The sequence below is a fragment of the Octopus bimaculoides genome, chromosome 20 (genome assembly GCF_046866305.1).
Source record: "Octopus bimaculoides isolate indiv1 chromosome 20, ASM4686630v1, whole genome shotgun sequence".
Taxonomy (NCBI): Eukaryota; Metazoa; Mollusca; class Cephalopoda; order Octopoda; family Octopodidae; genus Octopus; species Octopus bimaculoides.
In genome coordinates this window covers 45602667-45626756 of record NC_142947.1, presented here as the reverse complement: position 1 = coordinate 45626756, position 24090 = coordinate 45602667, and the positions used below count along the sequence as shown (strand labels likewise).

Sequence of the window (24090 nt, the reverse complement as noted above, 5' to 3'; positions counted from 1 at the left end):
CTCTTTCCAGGGCAATGGACTAATGGAAATATCAGAGTGACAAAGGAAAGGACTTGTGACATTTGCTCTAACTTGGAGCAGGTAAGGCTATGTGGTAAGAAGCTTGCTTCCCAAACCTTAGGGTTCTGGGATCAGTCCCACTATGTGGCACCTTAGGCAAGTGTCCTCTATTATAGTTTTGGACCAAAGCTATAATTTCTGAGTGGATTTAGTAGATGGAAACTAAAAGAAGACTGCCACACACATATATATATATGTGTGTGTGTGTGTGTGTGTGTTTGTCCTCCTACCCCACTGCTTGACAACCAGTGATGGTGTGTTTATGTCCCCATAACTTAGTTTCTATGGTTGGATGCCCTTCCTAATGCCAACCACTCCAAGAGTGCAGTGGGTGCTTTTCACATGGTTGAATAAAGTTAGAAAATGGTACAGACTTTTGTTAAAACCCAATATAATTGTTCTCAATTTATGTCTATTCTTCCATGATTCCATGGGTCAGACAATTTGTTGACAGAATTTCTGCAGTTGGATGCCCTTGCTGTCACCAACCCTCACCTGTTCCCAAGCAAAATAACATTCACTCCATGATCAGACATCGAAGATGATTGGAAACAAAGGACACTGCCTGCATTATAGTGGCACTCACAACCATTGCACATCAAACAAAGGAGATAGTAACACACACATACATACATACATACATAGGTGCATGGCTCAGTGGTTACGGTGCTGGCACCCACAACAGTGAGATCGTGGGTTCAATTCCTAGACCGGGTGTTGTGTTGTGTTCTTGAGCAAAGCACGTCACTTCACGTTGCTCTTTGATTATTTCATCATCTGACATGTAGCACCTGTTGCACCTGTACAGGTAATGTTGATTTAACGGCCAGAGTGAGCTTATGTGTACACAAGCATATGATCACTATAAACAAATCATCTGGGTGGTTGTACAATAAACTGTCGGACCCTCATACGTCATCTAACAACAGAAGAGTCCATCATATACATACATACATATATATATATATGTATATATATATATATATATATATATATATAACCCGTCAGAGTGTAAGTATCTTGAGAGAAAAGCTGAACATAAGAAGCATCAGTAGTGGTGTGCAAGAGAGACGATTGCGCTGGTATGGACATGTGGTGAGAATGGATGAGGATAGCTGCGTGAAAAAGTGCCACACCCTAACAGTTGAGGGAACCCGTGGAAGAGGTAGGCCCAGGAAGACCTGGGCTGAGGTGGTGAGGCAAGACCTTCGTACATTGGGCCTCACCGAGGCGATGACTACTGACCGAGACCTTTGGAAATGTGCTGTGCGTGAGAAGACCCAGCAAGCCAAGTAAGATCGTTGCCAGTGCCCCTGGACTGGTTCTTGTGCGGGTGGCACATGAGATGCACCATTTTGAGCGTGGCCGTTGCCAGTACCGCCCGACTGGCTCCCGTAGGATTTTCGAGCGAGATCGTTGCCAGTGCCCCTGGACTGGCTTGTGCGGGTGGCACATAAAAGACACCATTTCGAGGGTGGCCGTTTTCGTGCGGGTGACACGTAAAAGCACCCACTACACTCTCTGAGGGGTTGGCGTTAGGAAAAGCATCCAGCTGTAGAAACTCTGCCAAATCAGACTGGAGCCTGGTGTTGCCATCCGGTTTCACCAGTCCTCAGTCAAATCGTCCAACCCATGCTAGCATGGAAAGCGGACGTTAAACGATGATGATGATGATGATGATATATATATGATGGCACCTGTGCCTTCCTGGCACTTGTGCCGGTGGCATATGTAAAGACATTCGAGCAAGATCGTGCCAGTGCCCCTGGACTGGCTCCTGTGCAGGTGGCATGTAAAATACACCATTTTGAGCGTGGCCGTTGCCAGTACCACCTGACTGGCCTTCGTGCCGGTGACACGTAAAAGCACCCACTACACTTTCGAAGTGGTTGGCGTTAGGAAGGGCATCCAGCTGTAGAAACTCTGCCCAATCAGATTGGAGCCTGGTGTAGCCATCTGGTTTCACCAGTCCTCAGTCAATCGTCCAACCCATGCTAGCATGGAAAGCGGACGTTAAACGATGATGAAACGATGATGATAGGTAACTGCTAAGGAAACTTAGGAGCAATAAGCATCTTCCATTTAAGGTGCACGCATGGGCGTTGTGGTCAAAGATGGGCAACTGCCAGTCTTCTTCAGAATCACACAGCTATACTTGTATCTGTATGTCTACATGTTGCTTGTTTCACCGTAAATAGGCCCAGATCCCCTTCAGGGAAAGATGTTCCCGCCATGATCCTGACAACTTTTAGTCTATCACAAACTACATATTTCTATGTATCTTTCTTCCGTTTTATGGCGACACAGTGTGATCTGAGACGAACTAGGCGGCTACATCTCACAACAACGTAGAAGGAACCCTAGTTTTCTCTATCCAATTACATACTATCAATCTGCCATCTGGTACTTGTTATTTCCCTTCTACCTCCTCGGTTTCATCACTCAGAGATGTGTGTCTGAAACAGATGAAGTCACGACAAACCTACATTAATGCGAGTGTAAAAGCGTGTGTATGTGTGTGTATGCGTATCAATTGCAGATACGAAGGAACGTCTATGTTACAGCTTGGCAGTTCCTAGAAATGGGAGCAAATATCTTTCAAATTACCCCCACTGTGTTAAAAAACAAAAACAAAAATAAAGGGGGTGGGTACGTTAGATAAGGTTGTGTCTTCTATCATAAGTCCGTTCACATCTAGGGTACTTTATTCGGAACACAAATGGATCCCAGCACTAGAGTGGCATTTTATTTTATCGAGTTCGGAAGGATGCAAAAGTATAGTTGTATTTGGCAAGAAACGAACCCAGAATTTAAAAGACAGCAATTAAATAACGCTAAGCATTTTTGTCCGACGCTCTGACGATTCTACAAACCATTCGCCCATATCTAGCTACCCTTTAAAAAATAAACAAAAGACCGCGATGGTCACAGCTGGAAAGACAGTGGCGGTTTCTTCTCTATTTACATCCTGACATTTTAAATAAGAAAAAGGGAAGCCTAGATATAACGGCGGGACTATCGGAATGGTGGTCACACAAGTTTGAATTCCTCTGTTTGGTTGGAGTTTTTGCAGACATTTTAAGCACCACACATTTCAAAATAAAAGGGGGAAATCTTAAAAATAGAAATTTAAATCATGAATTGTTTTTGAATGTCTTCTTCTACTCTGCATCGTGCATTAGGAACAGCAATCACCTTTAAAATGATGATTTTTATTTGCAGTTCCAAAGGCACGGGTGGAGACAGATGATTAAAAATGTATCTACTTTTTTTCTTTTTTGGGACAGCAATTTCGAAAGTTCACCCGACCCTCTTATACAAGGAATACCTATACAATTAGGCAAAAGTAAATAATACGTACACCCGGTGTTTAGGGGTGAGGGTTAGAGTTTAGGATTAGGATTAGGGCTTTTGTTACGCCGAAAACGTGTAGTGTACGCATGCTTTACCTCCACCCGCAATTGTGCCCCAGGGACTACATAGAAACAAGATCCTGGTATCTTAGATAAATGGCATTTTTTCCGCTTCGGGTTGATCCACATTGCGTAAGTGAAACAGGGAAAACGGAAATTGTATTGAAGCCCGTTGAGTATTATGGATTGCATTTATATTTTTAAGAATGTACAGCCTCGTCCACTGAGTCACACCAATTTTGCCTGAGAATAAAAGTTAAAAGGTAGACATGTCGGCACTATCACGCTATTAGATGTCAGAAGTGAAAGTAGTCGCTGTCTGTCTGCCTGTCTGCCTGCATGCCTGTTGCTGGTCTGTCAGCCTGCTTGCCTGTCTGCCTGCTTGCGTGCTGAGCTATCTGTCTGTCTGTCTGTCTGTCTGCTGGTTTGAGTTGATACTTTGGCTTACTTACTTACTGATATCTATCTACTATGTATCTATCTATCAATTATTAGAAAACACAAATTTAATATAAAAACATTTTCCTGAAATTGCAAATTATTTAAAATATAAAAATATAATTTTCAACAGAGAGAATTTATCAAAATAGAAAACAAATGAAGTTTGAAGTTAAGTTTAAAAATAAATGTGATACTTATGCTCCGTAGATACTTATACTCTGTAATGTTTCAAACGCATGGATATAGGTGTCGAATTTGTTCCAATAACTTCTGGAAGATCTCGTCCTTCAATTCGTAACGCCACATGAATTCTATTAGATGTGTTTGCAGTAAATTCCGGGTTGTCCCATTTTCTCTTTTGTTCTGGTTCTTGGCATGTTTTCATAGGCATTCGATGTGATTTGTTGTGGCAAATGTAACCGGATCAACAAAATTTATTGAATGGTTCACGGTTAAATGTCTATATCCTAGCGTGTTTAGTGTATTATATGAACGCCAGAGGTCAGAAATTATTGTTGTTCCTGGTAAAATCCGCTCTTGTATAATTTCTAAAAGGGTATCAGATGATCGATCTTCTACCGCAACTAAAAAACATCTTCTCGTATCTCTTTCTAACGCACCAAACACCCACTGCGTTTTAACCCGATGGCCAACATTATATTTTCTTCTAACAAACGCACTTTCATCTATCTCCACTATTCGGTTTGGTCCGCCTAACTTAATATTTTGCGCAATATAATACTCTGCACATACATCACGGCAGTAATTCCTCCAATCTGTTACAGCTACATTTGCTATACGACATTCCTGGCCTAAATTCTTAGCTAAATCTCCCTTAGCCCAATAATATAATATATCTATAATCTGCTCGCTTTTCAGTTTGCTATTATCTAGAAATTTCCCTTTCTAATGGAAATCAGTTTTCTACAAGGCCTTCCACATGACCATATCATGCCATCGGACAAATTGTTTTTGGCCACTTCCCTCATGCTAGCTCCACAAGAGGGACATATTTTTTCAGTATTTAACAATCCGTATGTCTTGAGCCAGTGAATACTAGCTGCTGTTGTTGCGGTGGCGATGGCAATGTCGCGGTGATTAATTCCATTTGCACTGGGATATGTAGAAGTCATCGTGAAAAACCTGCAACTAATTTGTTCTCGTGTAGATTTCAATTTGAATTACGCGCGCTTTTGGGTGGGTATGATGGGTATATGTGATTTATTTTTAAAAACAATAATGAATAATGCAAAAATACATTTATTCATAAAGTTTAAACTGAACATGGAATGAAATATATTTATTTATAAACTTTAAACTGAACTTCATTTGTTTAAATTCTCGTCCACCTTACCTTCGCTTGTTTAAATTCTACGGAATTCTACAAGAATTACCCATCATACCCACCAACGAACACCCAAAAGCGCGCGTAATTCAAATTGAAATCTACACGAGAACAAATTAGTTGCAGGTTTTTCACGATGACTTCTACATATCCCAGTGCAAATGGAATTAATCACCGCGACATTGCCATCGCCACCGCAACAACAGCAGCTAGTATTCACTGGCTCAAGACATACGGATTGTTAAATACTGAAAAAATATGTCCCTCTTGTGGAGCTAGCATGAGGGAAGTGGCCAAAAACAATTTGTCCGATGGCATGATATGGTCATGTGGAAGGCCTTGTAGAAAACTGATTTCCATTAGAAAGGGAAATTTCTAGATAATAGCAAACTGAAAAGCGAGCAGATTATAGATATATTATATTATTGGGCTAAGGGAGATTTAGCTAAGAATTTAGGCCAGGAATGTCGTATAGCAAATGTAGCTGTAACAGATTGGAGGAATTACTGCCGTGATGTATGTGCAGAGTATTATATTGCGCAAAATATTAAGTTAGGCGGACCAAACCGAATAGTAGAGATAGATGAAAGTGCGTTTGTTAGAAGAAAATATAATGTTGGCCATCGGGTTAAAACGCAGTGGGTGTTTGGTGCGTTAGAAAGAGATACGAGAAGATGTTTTTTAGTTGCGGTAGAAGATCGATCATCTGATACCCTTTTAGAAATTATACAAGAGCGGATTTTACCAGGAACAACAATAATTTCTGACCTCTGGCGTTCATATAATACACTAAACACGCTAGGATATAGACATTTAACCGTGAACCATTCAATAAATTTTGTTGATCCGGTTACATTTGCCACAACAAATCACATCGAATGCCTATGGAAACATGCCAAGAACCAGAACAAAAGAGAAAATGGGACAACCCGGAATTTACTGCAAACACATCTAATAGAATTCATGTGGCGTTACGAATTGAAGGACGAGATCTTCCAGAAGTTATTGGAACAAATTCGACACCTATATCCATGCGTTTGAAACATTACAGAGTATAAGTATCTACGGAGCATAAGTATCACATTTATTTTTAAACTTAACTTCAAACTTCATTTGTTTTCTATTTTGATAAATTCTCTCTGTTGAAAATTATATTTTTATATTTTAAATAATTTGCAATTTCAGGAAAATGTTTTTATATTAAATTTGTGTTTTCTAATAATTGATAGATAGATACATAGTAGATAGATATCAGTAAGTAAGTAAGCCAAAGTATCAACTCAAACCAGCAGACAGACAGACAGATAGCTCAGCACGCAAGCAGGCAGACAGGCAAGCAGGCTGACAGACCAGCAACAGGCATGCAGGCAGACAGGCAGACAGACAGCGACTACTTTCACTTCTGACATCTAATAGCGTGATAGTGCCGACATGTCTATAGAATACTCAACCACTTAGTTATTAATTCAGCAGCAAATTCGGTAGATTGAACAACAGAATTGTCAAAGTCCAACGACAGAGATCCATTTCACTATTTAAGTAATATTTCTCATTTCAAAACCCGAATATTTTTCTAAGTTTCTTTCCTTCAATTCACGTGTGCGAGTATTTGAGTGTGTGTGTTGTGTGTGTGTGTGTGTGTGTGTGTGTGTGCAATTAAAGTTCATTTAAAGATTTTAAAATTAAAGTGGAAAAAAAAACATCGTAAAAGCTTTTTTGCCCGGAGATAGAAATAATTTTAAACTTGAGATTAAATTCTCAGCAGACCGACTTGTGTTATCTTGTCCTAGTTTTGGAGGTCGGAAGAGAAGAGAGGCAGAACATGACATAAAACAGTAAATATGTGAGAAGGTGTGGTGTCATAAAGGGGAGAGAGAGAGAGAGAGAGACGTGTGTGTATGTAGATGGAAAGGTGTGTGTGTATGTATGTGTGTGTATATATATACAGGTGAAAACGAAAGATGACCACATATATGAGAAAGAGTTGTGGGCGTGTGTATATATATATATATGACGTGTGTATATTATATACACACACACACACATATATATATATAGAGAGAGAGGAGGGTGTGTATATATATATATAGACAGAGAGATAGATAGAGACACACGTGTATGTGTGTGTGTGTATATATATATATATATATTAGGAGAAATCTTATATATATATATATAAACAGAAAAGAAAGAATATACACACACGTATATATATAGAGAGAGAGAGGGAGAAGGGGGAGATAGACACACGTGTATATATATATATATAAAAGAAAGAATACACACAAACACAGACACACATTATATATATATATATATATATATATATATATATATTGCTTCGTATACACTTTGAATAATAAAACATTGCTTAATTTTATACATATATGGTTATATACATATATATGTGTATGTCAGAAAGAGAGAAGGAGACGCAGTGTTTAAGATTGGTTAGAAACAATTTTTGAATGCAAAAAAATACTTACAAAACAACAATAATAAGAAAGTCGTTAGAGGTTGAGAAATCGCCATAAAAAAGTCCATCTTGATTAATTAATCCGTTTGGAAGGAGGTAATTGAAATGGAAATGTGCAAAAGTAGAAAAGAAAATAAATTAAAAAAATAATAATCCGAAGTGATTGCTTTGCAGGTGCTGGGTGGTTGTTATCGTTGATTAAAAGGGATAATTATAGAAAGAAGAGGTAAAATTATTAAAAGAATGATGGAGCAGAACGATCGTGGGGCAGATGGACGGGAGAAGAAAGTGCAGGAAAAGTTTGAAGTGAGTTCTTTTTTACAGGACAGCAACCACTTGCTGGATCAGGATTGATATAGAAGCCATTTTGAAATGGAGTATGAGTGCGAGTGGGAGGGAATGTACTCGAGTGTGGAGTGTGTGTGTTTGCATAGTCATCTACCACGGTATTCAAACAGTACGTAACACACTCTCCCTCTCTCTTTCTCCCACACACGCATAAAAGTATTATTATTGTGGATTCAAAGAATAGAAAGGTGTGTCTATATACATGTGTATGTATATAAGTACGTGCGTGTATATATATATATATATATATACACACACAGACACAATGAATAGAGAGAGGGGAGGGATTGGACGGTTAAAGTTACAAAGTGTGTACTATTGAATAATGAGTCGCTCTTCCCCTTCTATAAATAAAAAGAAATATTTATTCTTTTACATGAAGAATACATTTATGTCTTTTTAAATGGTTTTGTAAAGTATTAAATTAGATGTATACATATCTATTTGTCTATGTATGAAGAGATCCCGTGTCAGTTAAACAATGTCCCCTACGGTCCTTCTTTTCAATAGGCTCACCCACTTGTTTGATGGGGGGGGGGGGTCAAAATTTAATTTGCTCCCTCTTCGAATACTTTGTCCATTAGAAATCGCTGTCAAAATTTCCTCAAATCACACCCAGACGTCTTAAAATAAAAGTCATAGAGACGGGATTTTAAAATGTTTTCTGGCCTTAAGGTCAACTCAGTTAAACCTAGCTTGTGTCTTAATAACAGCAAAATCAACTCATATGTTCACATGATCGCTCCAGCTTGGGCGAGTACTAACTAGATAGAGTTTTATTTTTTTAAAAAAGCACATGAATTTCAATTTATAGATAAACGAATGAAGAGAGAGAGAGGGGGGAGAAAGGGGAGTGAGGAAGAGAGAGAGAGAGAGAGAGAGAGAGAGAGAAACGGAAATTGTTCTTCATGGTTATTTGGAAATCGTTGATAAACAAACATGCTTCAAATGTTATCTGGACTAGATTAACATCAAATTTATTATATTATTGTCGTTCCCCTTCGATACTTTGAGATACACACACGCATTTGCGTGTGTATAAAACCTCTCTCCCTCTAAACACACATACACACACCACATACACACAGAGGCACACTTCAAGTTCTAATTGCTATCTCTTTTAGTCTTTCTCTTCCTCCACTATCTATCTATCTCTTAACGTCCTTTTTTCCACCGTAAATTGTATTTCTATTTCTTCTACTTATTTACCTTTCTACTCCCCAATTCCTACCTGTTCATTCGTCTTACATGTCTCAATTTTCTCTCTCTCTCTCTTTTGTCAACTTCTATGCCTTTGTCTCTTTCTTCTTACGCACGCAAGCTCTCTCTCTCTAAAGTTTGTCTATCCTTCTGCTTTTAGTTTCTACCTGTCACCAATCCTACTGGCCAGCTCTTGTCACATTTCCTCTCTCTCTCTCACTCTCACTACCCCTCGGACTCTCTGTATATCAACTTTTGCCTTTCTCTTTATCTCCGCTCCTGTCCCCCTCTCTTTATCTCTGTTTTCCATTCACGTCATTCTCAGTCACACAGGTGAGAGGGTTACGTCAGTCGCTCGTCGCAATTAGCATTTCATTGCGTTAGCCAGGTGTGTTGACATTAAACGCTTTAGTTGATCTCTCATTTGTTAACAGACGCAACCATTGGAAGAAGAACCTTTAAAAGTACGACCAACGACTTCCCATAATTTCATGTTCTGGCAGAAGAAATACAGGTAGCAGATAACGAAAAGAAATTTAAGTGAGTTCCTGGAATGTCGAGTCGTGTAAACGAGAAAAAAATATTGTAGTGAAGTCATTTGAAACCAGGAACTCTCAACGAATGACTCATTAGAAGAAAGACTAAGAGAAACTTCACCATCGTTGTAGTTTTTGCTTGTTTTAAATTTCTTTCATTCCTAGTGTATGATCCGTTGTTTTAACACCCAGAATAAGCAATATTTTGCAGCCTCTTGCATTAGAACATGGTAACGTTGTTCCTCACACTGTTTTTCTCTTGCAATACTATGTCCAAGTACGTATTGTTAGAGTTAACTCTTTTCCTCTTATGAGGTTTACATAATGTTACAGTTGAAGTTGTAAAATGATTTGTTCAGCCCATTCTTTTTATTTGTTATTATAAAACATTCATGGATAATTGTGGATTTTCAGAAATTTGTTTGGTAGAACGAACATTTACAACTTTATGCGATGGCCAATATCAGTGAATGATTGGAGGTCTTCCCATTTTGAAGAATTGAAATTTATGGTCTATATTGTTTGTATTTTTAAATAAATATATTTGGGAGAATGAAAAGCTTTTACATGTTTAGAGTTTTTATGGGTTTTAATCAGGCCCTAACGTCTGTATATACACAGAAATTCAAGGAAACAGAAGTTCCAGGTGAGTTGGGTGAGAAACATCAAGGTGAAAACTTACAAACTGAACAAGAAGAGAGAGAGAGCTATGATTATTATAGTGGCACCAGTGCATGGTCTGTTGTTCAATGCTCAGAATAATTAATATTTTGTTTCATTTCTACGAATTAAGTAAAGCAATGTAAAACAACATAGAAACAAGAGAAACATTTAATAGACCTGAAAACTGTTTTTATTTTTATATGCAACATGATTTACAACAAAGCAGAGACAAGAAATTCTGACAATCAATGCCTGTGTATACAATATTCTAGGCAACTTGATATTTCTGTAATTGGGATGCCACTTGGTGTAGTCAATTGACTTTGAGTAGTAAAATGCTTAATGAGTTTATTAATTCATCGGTTAATCAAGCAATTGAAAGAACAGTTATTTCCTGAGCCATTCTTCTTACAGATCAAAAGGTATACATTTGATTTCATACATCATTAGAGCTAGAGGAAGATTCTAGTGAAAAGAAGACCTACCAAAGTTCTTCCCCTAATTTCTTACCTTGTATTTAGTTTATTTTCAACAATGTAGAGATGTTATGTGTGTCATATATGTGATTTTGTGTGTGTGTACTTACTTACATACACACAGCATGCATCAGTTTGTTGAAGACTCCTCTTTCAAGAATACTAAGTTTCTCCTAACTTGTTTTTTTCCTTACTTTTCAGACGAAGGATGTCAGACATCAGGTTCACTCAGAAAAGGAAAAGGTTCATCTGTAATTGTAGCCTTAAAAGTGCAGCATAGAGATATAGAGATAGCATGCTTCCTGACAGTTACCTGACACTCTGCTGTCAAAGTACAAAAGGAAATGAAAACTGTTGATGGGGATCCAACATCAGCAGCTAAACACAAAGCATGTTACACAGGGTTCTAATACCACCAGGACACATAACTTTGTACAAAAAAAACAAGAATAATTGATAAAATGCTTGGAAAGTCATTCAGAGCCATTGCAAAGGACCTCAAGTATTCAGAATGCATCATGGGAAGATTTGTGCAGGAGGGGATCTGTTACAACTCGTATGTGATGTGGAGTGCTCAGCTTATGTCAGATGTAAGAAGAGAGAATTTTTCCATCTGTGCAGAGTGATTGTTAAAGAAGATGAAACACCAAGAGGCTGGAGAGTTTTGGTTTTCCTCTGAGGAACAAAAACTTTCAATCAGGTCCAAGGATAAACCGAGGGAAGAGCAGACGAGGTTCCAATGGTCATGCATACAAAGATTCCCAGTGAGCGTGAGGGTTCTAGGAGGTGTCAGCAATGACAAAGATGTCACGCCTCATCACTTTTTTCACAGGGCTTAAAAGTCAATGTTGCTGTCTGCACAGAAGTGTTGCAGAAAGTTGTGAGTCCTCCTGGATAGACAACAGATGCAATGGAAGACTGTCTCTGCTCCAGTTCATAAGGCTAGGACATCCCAAGTGTGGATGCATAACAATCACCATGATCATATTCTCCTAGACCCATGACCTTCTACCTCGGCAATTATCAAGGGATTATTACACATGGGACATAGTCATGAGAGAGCTCAATGAACATCCCCATAACACCATACGAATTTGAGTCTGCCATCCTCAGCAGTATGACCAAAATTGATAAAGGTCATCTGATTAGAGACATGTCAATATTTTTGACCCCCTATATTAAAGTGGATTCCTTAAATAAGTGTGGTTAAACAACTCTCAAGATTATTCGTACCAATTGGTTTTCAAATATGGCGTTTTGTTGAGGAACTATGTGTCTTTCTATAAATTCATAGAAACAACCTCAAAAAACTGATGCACTCTGTTCACAAATACACAGACACCCACAAGGACATACACATGGAGCCACATGTGGAATGCAGCAGTTAAGAGAGAAATATTTTACAGAGATCAGGGTGTGACATGAAAAGAGACAGCTTATCTTTATAGAACAATGAGAGTTAGCTAATTAGTTACCTACACAGATAGACACCTGCACATATAGCTAGCCAGATAGATAGAGAGAAATAATGGGAAAGAGAGAGAGAGAGAGTGAGAGAGAGAGGCATAGAGAAAGAGAGATAGCTCTCCTCTCTAGTCGCTTGGTAATATTGTGTCCTAGCTGTAAGAATTGTGGTGGGAGGGGAACCAGTGGTTTCCTACTGCAGTGATTGTCATCTGAAGCAAATTTCATGTAAGGTAGGCCTTCTTCATTCTCCTCAGCAGTCAAATGCCTGGCAAAAGAACAACGGAATAAGTATGATGAAAATGCAAACAGAATGCAATGGGTTGAAAATGGCAGAGCCACAAAACATATTCTGTAGAATGTATATATATATATAATAATTTTCCAGAGGATGTAGCAACCGTTACCAATATAGCATAAGAACTTACCTTAGGGGATCATTAACTAGATTCTCTCTCTCGAATATGAAAATTTAAAAGTTAAAAACCTTATAATATATATATATATATATATATATATATATATATATATATATATATATATATATATATATATCTGTGTGTATTGGTATATATGTATACACACACACTCACGTGTGTGTGTGTGTGTGTGTGTGTGTGTATGAATGTCACCTTATCCTGAGATCACATAATGTTTGTAAATAAGCATCATCTTGTTACAAGTGATGCCATTGGGTCCAAAATGGCCATAAAGAAACATGTCTGGCCATGCAGAATATAACCTTGCTTGGAAAACGGTGACGATTGGAGACAGGAATGGCATGAACCTAGAGAAATCTTCCTCAATAAATTCCATTTGACATATCAAAGCGAGGAAAAGGGGACATTGTGTGTGTACGTATGTGTATATGGGTGTATGCATGCATTTGTGCAGGTGTATGCGTGAGTGTTTACCAGAAAGAAGGGAAATGAGTTCACTCACATTGTTATACATCTGAATATTCTTTGGGGTCCCTTGCAAATGGGCATGGCCCAGTTTTCCGTTCATCATATTCACTTGTCTCCGGTTGCTAGAGAAAACATAAATACCAGATTATACATACCTTATACACACACACACACACACACACACACACACACACACACACACACACACACACACACACACACACACACACACACATATATATCTGTATCTATCTATATATATTTATGCAGATGTATATGTATATACACCTATTGATGTATATATATTTCTGTGTATATGCACACTCATATTCCAGCATGAATTGTTTCACATTTAACTTTTTGACTCTGAAATTTTAGAAGTACTTTCGTGATTCCTAACAATAATTAGTTGTCATTCATGAAATGCATTAACCATCTGCTAATACCATTCTGCTAATACCATTCTGTTAATACCATTCTGTTAATACCATTCTGTTAATACCATTCTGTTAATACCATTCTGTTGATATGCACATGAAGATTGTCACAAAACATCAAAGAACTTGTAAAACTGTGAAAGCACAAACAGGAAAAGTGAGAATTGGTCTCTGTGCATGTATGACAGAGTGTAAGCATCTTGAGAGAGAAATTGGGCGTAAAAAAGCATCTGATGTGGTGTGCAAGAGAGAAGATTGCACTGGTATGCAATGAGTCCGTCCACCTCTGGTCAGTTAAGGGTGATCGGAATCCTTCCACAATACATTGTCAAAGCTATTCTTACTAAAATTAATACACATACACCCATATATTCAAGGTGGTGCACCAGCATGACCACATTCAAATGACTCAAACAAGTAAAAGATAAAAGGCATATGTATATTCATATATATACATATAGGCACACACACAGACATACACCATTTGTGTGTATATATATATGTACACACAAACATAGAAATCTGCAGTAACACCACCCCTGGCAGCCCCACCCCTGGCAGCCCCACCCCTGGCAGCCCCACCCCTGGCAGCCCCACCCCTGGCAGCCCCACCCCTGGCAGCCCCACCCCTGGCAGCCCCACCCCTGGCTGCCCCACCCCTGGCAGCCCCCCCCCTGGCAGCCCCACCCCAACAACAGCCCCACCCCAACAACAGCAATGCAAAATTAAGCGAAATCTTATCTTACTTCTGTGGAGCTCGTCGAGGTTCTGAAAGAGATTAAGAGAGATTTAATTAATGGGATTGGTTAAAGAGAACAGGATCATTTCTGTAAAGTACATACACACAGAAAAACAAAGACACACTCACACACACATCAAACCAAGCACACACAAACATTCACTCACTCACAGGATTGGTAAAAGGTAAATATATAGAAGGAAGAAAGGTAAATGTTACCTACAGGTATAAAAAAGGACTAAAACCAAAGGCAAGGTGGACATAGACATGTAATTTAAAGGTGGTTTATAAGAAATCTTAATTGACATAAACTAACTTTGAATTTTTGCTGGTCTAGCTCTATACTTGTACAGAATGATGGCAAAGACAGTCACAACAATGAGGATGATCAACGTAGAGATGACACTTGTAATCATAATATTCAGTGTTTCTGATCAAAAGAAAAGAAGAAATTCATTAGAAATAAAAAACACAAATGAAAGAAGTAAATATGAGACAAGCTTCAATGATTATACCAATTACCTTATTGCTGAATATTAAATATAATATTCAATATTTATAATAGGTAATATACCAGTAAATTCATTCGATTTTTTATCCCTTAATGAGGTATCTAACCTTTAACTGAACTTGTGTATGTATATATATAAATATATATACACACACACACATATACATACATACATATGTATATATATATATATATATATACATACTCATACATGTACTGATATGTGTGTGTATGTGTGATCAATCTTATCTGTGAACTATTCAAAATGCCTGCTGAAAGGGTCTGGTTATATAATTCAACTTAGAACAAATAAATAGCTACATTATGGAAACACATGTAATATAATTTATTCATACTGTTTAGTGAAGTTATGTGTATATATGTGTGTGTATGCATATATATATATATATATATATATATATATATATATATATATATATATATATATGTATTTATGTATGTATATATTTACATAGATAAAAAGCACATTAGATAATGTATTCCTAGTGGTATGTCTCAATAACAAATTTTTTCTCAAGCCTGACTGACCTGGGGCTGAACAAAAACAAAAACAATGTAACAAAGACGGGTGGCAGGAAATCCATTTACCTGTAACAGAAGCAGCAGAAGCAACAGCTTTCTCTGTTGTGGTTCTGGGATTTGGTTTGCGTGTTGAAAGCTCTTCAATCATTGTTGGTGGCATTGGCTTTGTCCGGAGATCATCTTGAAGTGATAAATAAATTTTTTTAATCAGAAACAGACGAAGCAAGCGAGAGCATGGTAAGAAAATGATATCAACTCCCCCAGTCACTGGTAAAAGGGTTGTTATAATGTTGGTAATTAGCTATTACTTTAAAGAATTGTTACTGAATGTCTCTCGAAATAATAGTATTTCTATTTCTAGATCAGTGGCTGTGTGTGTCACCTTGAAATCTATATATTTGAACCATGAACTCAGCAGTGCCATCTAGCCAAAAAGCTGCTCTGTGTTGATAAAGAGCAATGACCCTGAAACTAGTCGACAGATGTTGTTTCGTGCAAGGTGAGGATGCTGAATTCCCTGTTTGAAAGTATAAGGACTCAGATAGTGTGTCGTTATAGCCAGGTAGAAATGATGCTTCTAGGGGCTAATAATTCTATTTATATATGTGTGTGTGTGTGTGTGTGTATGTATATATATATATTACCAATGAGAAACAGATAGAAAGAGTTGTGATGTTTGCAGGTAGAGGCAGAGAAATGATAAGGGTGAAAAGAAGAATTGAAGTTAAAATATGAGAGTAAAAATCAAAGACAATAGAAAGGAAGAATTCAGAGAGTGAGGGAGAGAGTGAGAGAGAGGAAAGCAGTGATGGTTGACTTACAGACAGTAACGGTCAAAGTCTTGGTCAACTTATTGGAGATTCCACCAACTGTGTTGTTAGCCGTACACACATAGACTCCACTTGTGTCAGGGTCCAGTTCAATAGATCTACCCCAAGATATCTTGCTGGTTTGAGATGCCTGCGGGAAGAACTCCCACATGATTGTGGGCTCAGGGTTGCCAAGTGTTACACAGTCAAATGTTTTTTTGGTGCCACAAACCAGTCTCCATTCTCTGACATCTGGAATTAGTCTGATGGCATCAACAGGATCTGAAAGAAAACAGATGATCAAAAGAGAATTTAAGGAAACCATTTTATGTGGCAACGCTTAATTGTCAAATGTAGCATTTTACTCTCTCTCCTTTTCTCTCTCACACATACACATACACACGCATGTGCACACACACACACTGTGTCCAAATAACCCCCTCAAAAAACGTCTATGTACAGGCACATTCCACCCCCTTATATTCATAAAGATGCATGGATACACTCTTATAGTGCTCCTTGTCCCTTCATAAGTTCTCACAGCCAAAGGCCATTGCAGAAGGCACAACCATACAGGAAACAGACACAGAAGATCGCTAATTCTTCATCAGTTATCAACCAAATGGTATAACTCAGTTTCGCACCCATGATTATATAATTGTGTAAGTGTGATTGTGTGCATGCACATTGATATCCCCTGCCCCCGTCTAATATTAGCAGTGAAGCAAATAAACTGGTCAAGCATCAAAAGCTTAACTTAGCAGCCATTCAGTAGAGGTTGACAAAATGCATCCTGCAGTTGGAATAATTATGGAAACAAATGTTGGGGACAATGCCCCAGCATGGGCACAATCCAGTGACTGAAACCAGTAAAAGATTAACATTTAGGGCAAACACTTTTGTGTCATGGGTGTTGCTGTCCCCTGTCTTTGAATGCAGGAGTCCATGACTCATCAGGCAGTGAATGAGGTCTGTAGATGTTTGAGTCCCTTCCACCGCGAACCAGAGATACCCAGGGCAAACCAACAAAGTAGGTGACAAAAACCCTGCACAACAGTACGAGTTTTGTTGAGCAGGGTGTTGGGGCTCTGGGCCAGATGTTTCTGTCCTCTCCCATGCTCATTCTTCCTGCATCACTCATCTTCTCTCTCAACTCAGATAGTTCCTAATGAAAAGGGCTGACATATAGCAGTGAGCTAAGAAAGAAAGTTTTTACTCCTTGTTTATTGATCAAAATACCTGATACTCCCCCATGGCCTCCAGAGTACACCATCTCCTCTCCCACTCACACAGTACAAACTACCCTCTCCCTCTCCTACAATGCACTTTCCAGGGAGTCAACAAATAGTTCTTAATGAAAAGGGCTGACACTCTAACAGGGGGTTCTTAGTTACAAGGGTTGATTCTGTGGCAGGGAACTAACAAAGAGAGCTATTACTTGACACCACCCCCATCATCTGTTTAACCTGAAGAGGTTCACTTGGCAACCATGTAATTTCAGGTTCAATCCTACTTTGCAGCAGCTAAAACAGGAGTCTTCTATGAAATCCCCAGTTGGATGAAAGCTTTGTGAATGGAGTGTTCTTGCCTCCGCCTCCCACCACTCCTAGTTTCTCTGCCCCACCCCCACTAATACTCACTTCATACCTTGAGAGGCCACCTAAACACCTCCACCACCACCACCACCACCACTATCTCTTTGCAGCTACTTCTGATACATTTCTCACTCTTTCCCAAATGTGAGCAGCTATGTAGTTCTCCTCCTACTAGAACCTCCTCCTACTAGAACCTCCTCCTACTAGAACCTCCTCCTTCCTACCACCATTGATACCTTAACTTCAATCTGTTAGCCTAAATCCTCCAACCCCTGAATCCCTTCAGATTTTGTAGGCTTGCAAGCTGCATGGCAAACACACAAGTGCTGGTGGTATGAGAAAAGCACCCAGTACACAATATAAAGTGTGTGGTGCCATAAAAACCATGCCGAAGCAGATAGATAAACAGACAGACAGAAAGAGGGAGAAACAGAGTAGGAGTAAAAGTGAGAGTAGATAAAGGTAACTACTTACCCAAAACATCGAGTGTCACAGTGTTACTATTAAATGCACCATTGTCAGTTATCACCGTACACATGTAAATTCCTCGGACAGAACAAGACAAAGAACTGATGTCATACTTATAGTAAGCCTGGCTGCCTGAAACAGTGACTGAAGTATTGGGATGATTTTTACCTCCATTACCAGGTAAATAAACTTTGGCAATGTCGCCGTTATTATGCTTGAAAATAGCATTGTACTGAATTGCTGTGGTGGTGGCATTGCAGAAGAACTGAGCAGAATCACCAATTTTGGCTGAAGAAGAGATGGAGAATGTCACTGTATCAGATTTCACGACTGGAACATCTGAAATGATAGAAAGACACACAGAAAAATGAATAAACAGGAATGTCTGACTCTATATTGATATACATGTGTGTACATTGTTGTGACCCCACCCCTTTGGTCATAAAGGACCATGGGATTGCACCTAGAAAGTCACCCTCCGAGGCACAAGTCTGGGCAAGGTTGTTTATGGAAGACCAGCAGTCGCTCATGCATACCAGCCTCCCCTCTCCACACCACCGATGTTATCCAAGGGAAAGACAAAGGGGCCGATAACACTTGGCACCAGTGACATCGCAGCTCATTTATTAACGTGCAAGTGGCTGAGCACTCCACAGACACATGTACCCTTAACATAGTTCTCGGGGAGATTCAGTGTGACACAGTGTGACAAGGCTGGCCCCTTGAAATACAGGCACAACAGAAACAGGAAGAAAGAGTGAGAGAAAGTTGTGGTGAAAGAGTACAGCAGGGTTTGCCACACCCCGCTGCCAGAGCCTTGTAGAGCTTTAGGTGTTTTCACTCAATAAACACTCACAACGCCTAGTCTGGAAATCGAAACCGCGATCCTACGACCACAAGTCCGCTGCCTTAACCACTGGGCCATTGCACCTCCACATGTGTGTACATATACAAAAGGATTAACCGAACCATTCTTTTTGGATGGTACTGTGACTAGTCCCATTTACTTTTTTGTGACAACCTGTCATGCCAAGCATTCAAGAGGACTTTGAAGATATGGAGATTTACTTCCAGCAAGATGGGGGCACCAACACATTACCATAGCAATGTAAGGGCCTACCTTGATGAGATTTTGCCCAACAGGTGGATAGGATTAAGAGGTTCAGTAAAATACCATCCACATTCACTGGGCCTCACATTTTTAGACTTCTTTTTATGGGGATAATTAAAAGTTTACTGTACAAAACTGGCAACAGTCAACAAATTGAAGGTTATAGAGAATGTATATATATATATATATATATACAGACACACATATATAAGCATATATGGGTACAGGATGTCACCAACTGTACAAACATGAAATAAGTGAACAATGAGAGAAAAATAATGAAGAAATGAGAGGAAAATAGCGAACGCTGGGAGAATCATTTTCTTTGAAAAGAGAAAAGATAGAAGAGAGAGAAAAATTTTCCTGTTGTTCTGGTCTAATGGCCCTCCATGATTGTTTTCGTCCAGTTTCCTTAAATGTCTCCATTGTCCTATTTTTGTTCCCAACTCTGACCCTCCATAAGTCCTAAATTTTAATTTCAGAATCGATGGGAGTAACTGTCTCTGAAGACTCATATTGTTATAGAATGCTTCAAATGAGGAGTAGATAGTATATATATATATATATATATATATATATATATACACACACATACGTATATATATATATATTTATATATATTTATATACATACACATATATACATCCATATATATATATATATACATATATATATATACATGCTGATCCCTTAATTATGTTTATATATATATATATATATATATATACATGCAAAAGTTTTATAATCATATGCATAATTATAATTAGGGTTCAACAAAAATTGCTTCACTCTATATCTGTATTGATAAATGTAAATATATATATATATATATATATATATATATACACACACACATATATGAATACATACATATATGGATAGAGTCAGCCATGTGTTGTATAGCTGTCATCCTCTGTTCCTCATTTAGGGGAGTGTTCATATCTGTATGTGTATTTGTATCATTATTACATTTCACGACAAGGTTAATGTGGTCGACGTATCGAGAATACATAGCTAAGTGGATGTTACGGGTCGCTAAGCACTGTTTAAATTTTCTGTCCCACCATACCATGAAGAGATTAGCAACATCACCGGCGATCCCTACTCCAATAGCACCGCCTTTCTCCTGTTTATACAGTTTGTTGTTGAACTTAAAAATATGATTTTTAAGTGTGGTTCTAAGGCTGACACCAATAGCGTGTGCGATAGTAGTTCTGATGTCGCGTGCATCTGAAGGTGGGTGGTTTGGTTTCGTCCAGCCATGCCAGCGTTCACAGCGGGTCTTTTTGTATGCTGAGGTAATGGTAGGTGGTCTACCTCGTTTGTTGCAGGTGAGACAAGCATATGCAAGGTTATTCCGTATGATATATATATCATACTACATTATATTTAAGCAGATTACAGACATATACACATGTTGATATATTTATCTATTGTCTGTCTGTCTGTATGTCCATACATAGATACAGACAGAGCAGATACGAGATATAGAGAAAGAAAAATGTGAAGATTGGTCAGAGACAATACTTTCTGAAGACAATTCAAAACACTTACCAAACAACGACCACAACAGCAGGAAACTCGTTAAAGGTACAGAAATCTCCATTAGAAAGGTCATCATGATTAAGTAATCTGTCTTAATCAGTTTGTTGGATTCAGATAATTCAAATGGAAATGTAGAAAATTAAAAGAAAATAAATCATAAACTTCAAAATAATAATCCGAAGTGATTGCTTTCCAGGTGCCTGGTGGTTGTTATTGCTGATTAAGCGGGATAATTATAGCAAGAAGAGGTAAAATTATTAAAAGAATGTTGGAGCAGAATGATTGTGGGGCAGATGGAGGGGAGAAGAAAGTGCAAGAAACATAAGAAGTGAGTTATTTTTTAAAGGACACCAATGGAGGGTGAGTGTAAGTATGAGTATTACTGTGAGTGAGAGGAATGTACTCGAGTGTGGAGTGTGTGTATGTATGGGAGTGTATGTGTTTGTATGCATACATATCTATGTTGGTATCCACTCTAGATAACAGTCAGAAACACACACACACAGAGGCATACACACACATATATAAAGAACCTCAGAGATGTATGAATATGAGTATGACTATATACAGGTATGCACATATCATGTGTGTGTGTGTGTGTGTGTGTGTGTGTGTATGAACAAATGACAAAAATAGAGATAAAGTTGGTGTTTAATATTTGAAAATGTCTGATAACAAACATGCCTCAAATGTTATCTGCACCAGATTAAAATCGAATTTATTTTATCATTACTGCATTTCTCTTGAACTTAGTATGCATGGTACACACCATTGTGTGCACTCCTCCACTCTCTCACATGCATTCACACACACTAGCACCCAATACTGCCCAAGTCAAAACTCTCGCCACCCCTCTCTCATCCCACACGTCCATGCATTCTGCCACATCGAACGATATTGTATATATATATATATGGGAGAATGTACGAAAAAAACAACAACAGACGAGGACAGGTGGTGTAAACAACAAAAGGATGTATTAGTATGACGCTCTGGAATACGGAAAGTCTTTAATGTTTCGAGTTACGCTCTTCAACAGAAAGAATATGGAGACAAGGAGAAAAACACTGAGAAAAAAAATTGAATAGTGTTCGGTCAGCGGTCAATCATAGTAATGGCTAGTCATAGTAATGGCTGACCGGAAGTTAGAGATTTTTTTTCACAGAAGAGCTAAGAAAAGGGGGAGAAAGAACGGTGATCGAAGAACGAGGGGCTGTGTGTGTGGGAGATAGAATGCTGGTGATCTTGACATATATGTGTGTGTGAAAATGGGGAAGGGAGAAAGGAGTTGGTCAGTTGTAGTGTGTGCGTGGTGTGATGTGAGGGTATTGGTGTGATGTGATGTGAGGGTGTTGGGAGGTGGGGAAGGCATGGGTGGAGTGTGGGTTAGGCTGAGGGTGGGGGTAGAGGTAGGGATATGTGGGTAGGGGTGGGGTATGTGGGTAGTGGTGGGTGTAAGGAATTGGATGAGGTGGAGTGGGAAGGTAGAGTAGGAGTGTGTTGGGGTGTGGTGGGATGAGCTTATGAGGGGTGTTGACGATGAAGGGGGAAGGGGAAGGTGGATGTAAGAGAGGGGTAAGGTGGGTATGGGAGGGGAGAGAAAGAGAGGAAGAGAGGAGAGAGGGTGGGTATAAGAGAGGGAAGGTGGATGTAAGAGAGGGGGAAGGTGGGTATGGGAGGGGGAGAAAGAGAGGAAGAGAAAGAGAGTGAGAGAGAAGAAGGTGAGAGAGAGGGAAAGAGAGAAGAGAGTGAGGGAGTAAGAGAGTAAGGGTGAGAGAGTAAGAGAGTAAGAGTGTGTAGAGAGTAAGAGTGAGAGAGAGTGAGAGTGTAGAGAGTAAGAGTGAGAGAGGGTGGAGTACGAGAGAAGAGAGTGAGAGAGAGTAAGAGAGAGGAGAGAAAGAGTAGGGGTGAAGAGAAGTGAGAGTGAAGAGAAGTAGGAGTGAAGAGAAGTAGGAGTGAAGAGAAGTAGGAATGAAGAGATGTGGGAGTGAAGAGAAGTACGAGTGAAGAGAGGTGAAGAGACATACAAAGAAGTAGGAATCGGAGCAGGAGGGGAGGTGGGGGAGGGGGAGAGATGGGTGGTAGGAGGAAGGGGGAGAGGGTTAGATGAAGAGGGGAGGGGAGTTGAGCCCATGTGGCGCAAAGGAGCGAAGAGAGAAGCCTAATCCCTGTTCACGGCACAAACGGGAGTCCGGATGGCCCCTGTGCATGGACAATCCAAACACGGACAGGTGTTGCTGCAAGGAGTGGCCGGCAAAACGGAAGTGGCGTGACACCGGGGTGTCATTGCCAACGTTGATGTCTCGGAGGTGTTCCACGAATCGGTCGGCCAGGCGGCGCTCCGTTTGTCCGATGTACAGAGAATGGCAGAGAGAGCAGGAGATACAATAGATGATGTTGGTAGAAGTGCAGGTGAAGGAGTCGGTGATGCGATAGGGTCGGTGATGGGTGCTGGTGAGGAGGGTGGTGTTGGAGAGGTAAGGGCAAGTGCGGCAGCGTGGGCGGGAGCAAGGGAACGAGCCAGGTTGGGAGGTTGGGTTGGGGAAGCTGTGGACCAAGAGGTCTCGTAGGTTATGGGCTCGTTTGAAGGAGGGGAGGGGTCGATTAGGGAAGATGTGGGAGGTGGAGGGGTCGGACTGGAGGCGCCGGAAAGCTCGGAGAATGGAGCGTTGGAGGGGTAGGGTGGTGGGATGGTAGGTGAGGGGAAAAGGGAGGCGGGAAACGGCAGGGCGGGTTCGGGGGGAGAGAGCAGATGCACGGTCCACAGAATGTGCTCTGGCAAGGGTGGTGCGGATGGTGGTGGGTGGATATCCACGCAGGCTAAAGTGGCGAGCCATGAGTTGAGACTGAGTCTCAAAGTCATGGCTGTCGCTACAAAGTCTGCGTAGACGGAGGAATTGGGAATAGGGGATGGAAAGTTTTGTGTGTTTAGGGTGGGAGGAGGAGAAGTTGAGATAGGAGTGTGAGTCTGTGTGTTTGTAGTGGATGGAGGTGCTAAGGGC

At 39.7% G+C, this 24090-nt stretch overlaps 2 protein-coding genes across 2 annotated transcripts in view; both read right to left on the bottom strand.

The window, feature by feature from the left end:
• LOC106870411 (uncharacterized) overlaps window positions 1–8275 on the bottom strand; it is a 33012-nt gene extending 24737 nt beyond the window's left edge. The window contains exon 1 of the mRNA XM_089338518.1: window positions 7746–8275. Within this exon, the coding sequence (XP_089194644.1) occupies window positions 7746–7803 (58 nt within the window). The 5' untranslated portion in view covers window positions 7804–8275. The remainder of the gene's footprint in view (window positions 1–7745) is intronic.
• Window positions 8276–10654: 2379 nt separating this feature from the next.
• Window positions 10655–23250, bottom strand: LOC149131722 (uncharacterized). The gene is made up of 8 exons (XM_089338519.1): window positions 21098–23250; window positions 18439–18771; window positions 16382–16651; window positions 15627–15740; window positions 14823–14936; window positions 14514–14535; window positions 13365–13452; window positions 10655–12690 (listed from the first exon to the last, which is right to left on the bottom strand). The coding sequence occupies exons 1-8, from the start codon at window positions 21162–21164 to the stop codon at window positions 12676–12678; spliced, it is 1023 nt and encodes a 340-aa protein (XP_089194645.1). The 5' UTR covers window positions 21165–23250; the 3' UTR covers window positions 10655–12675.
• Between the last annotated feature and the right edge of the window lie 840 nt (window positions 23251–24090).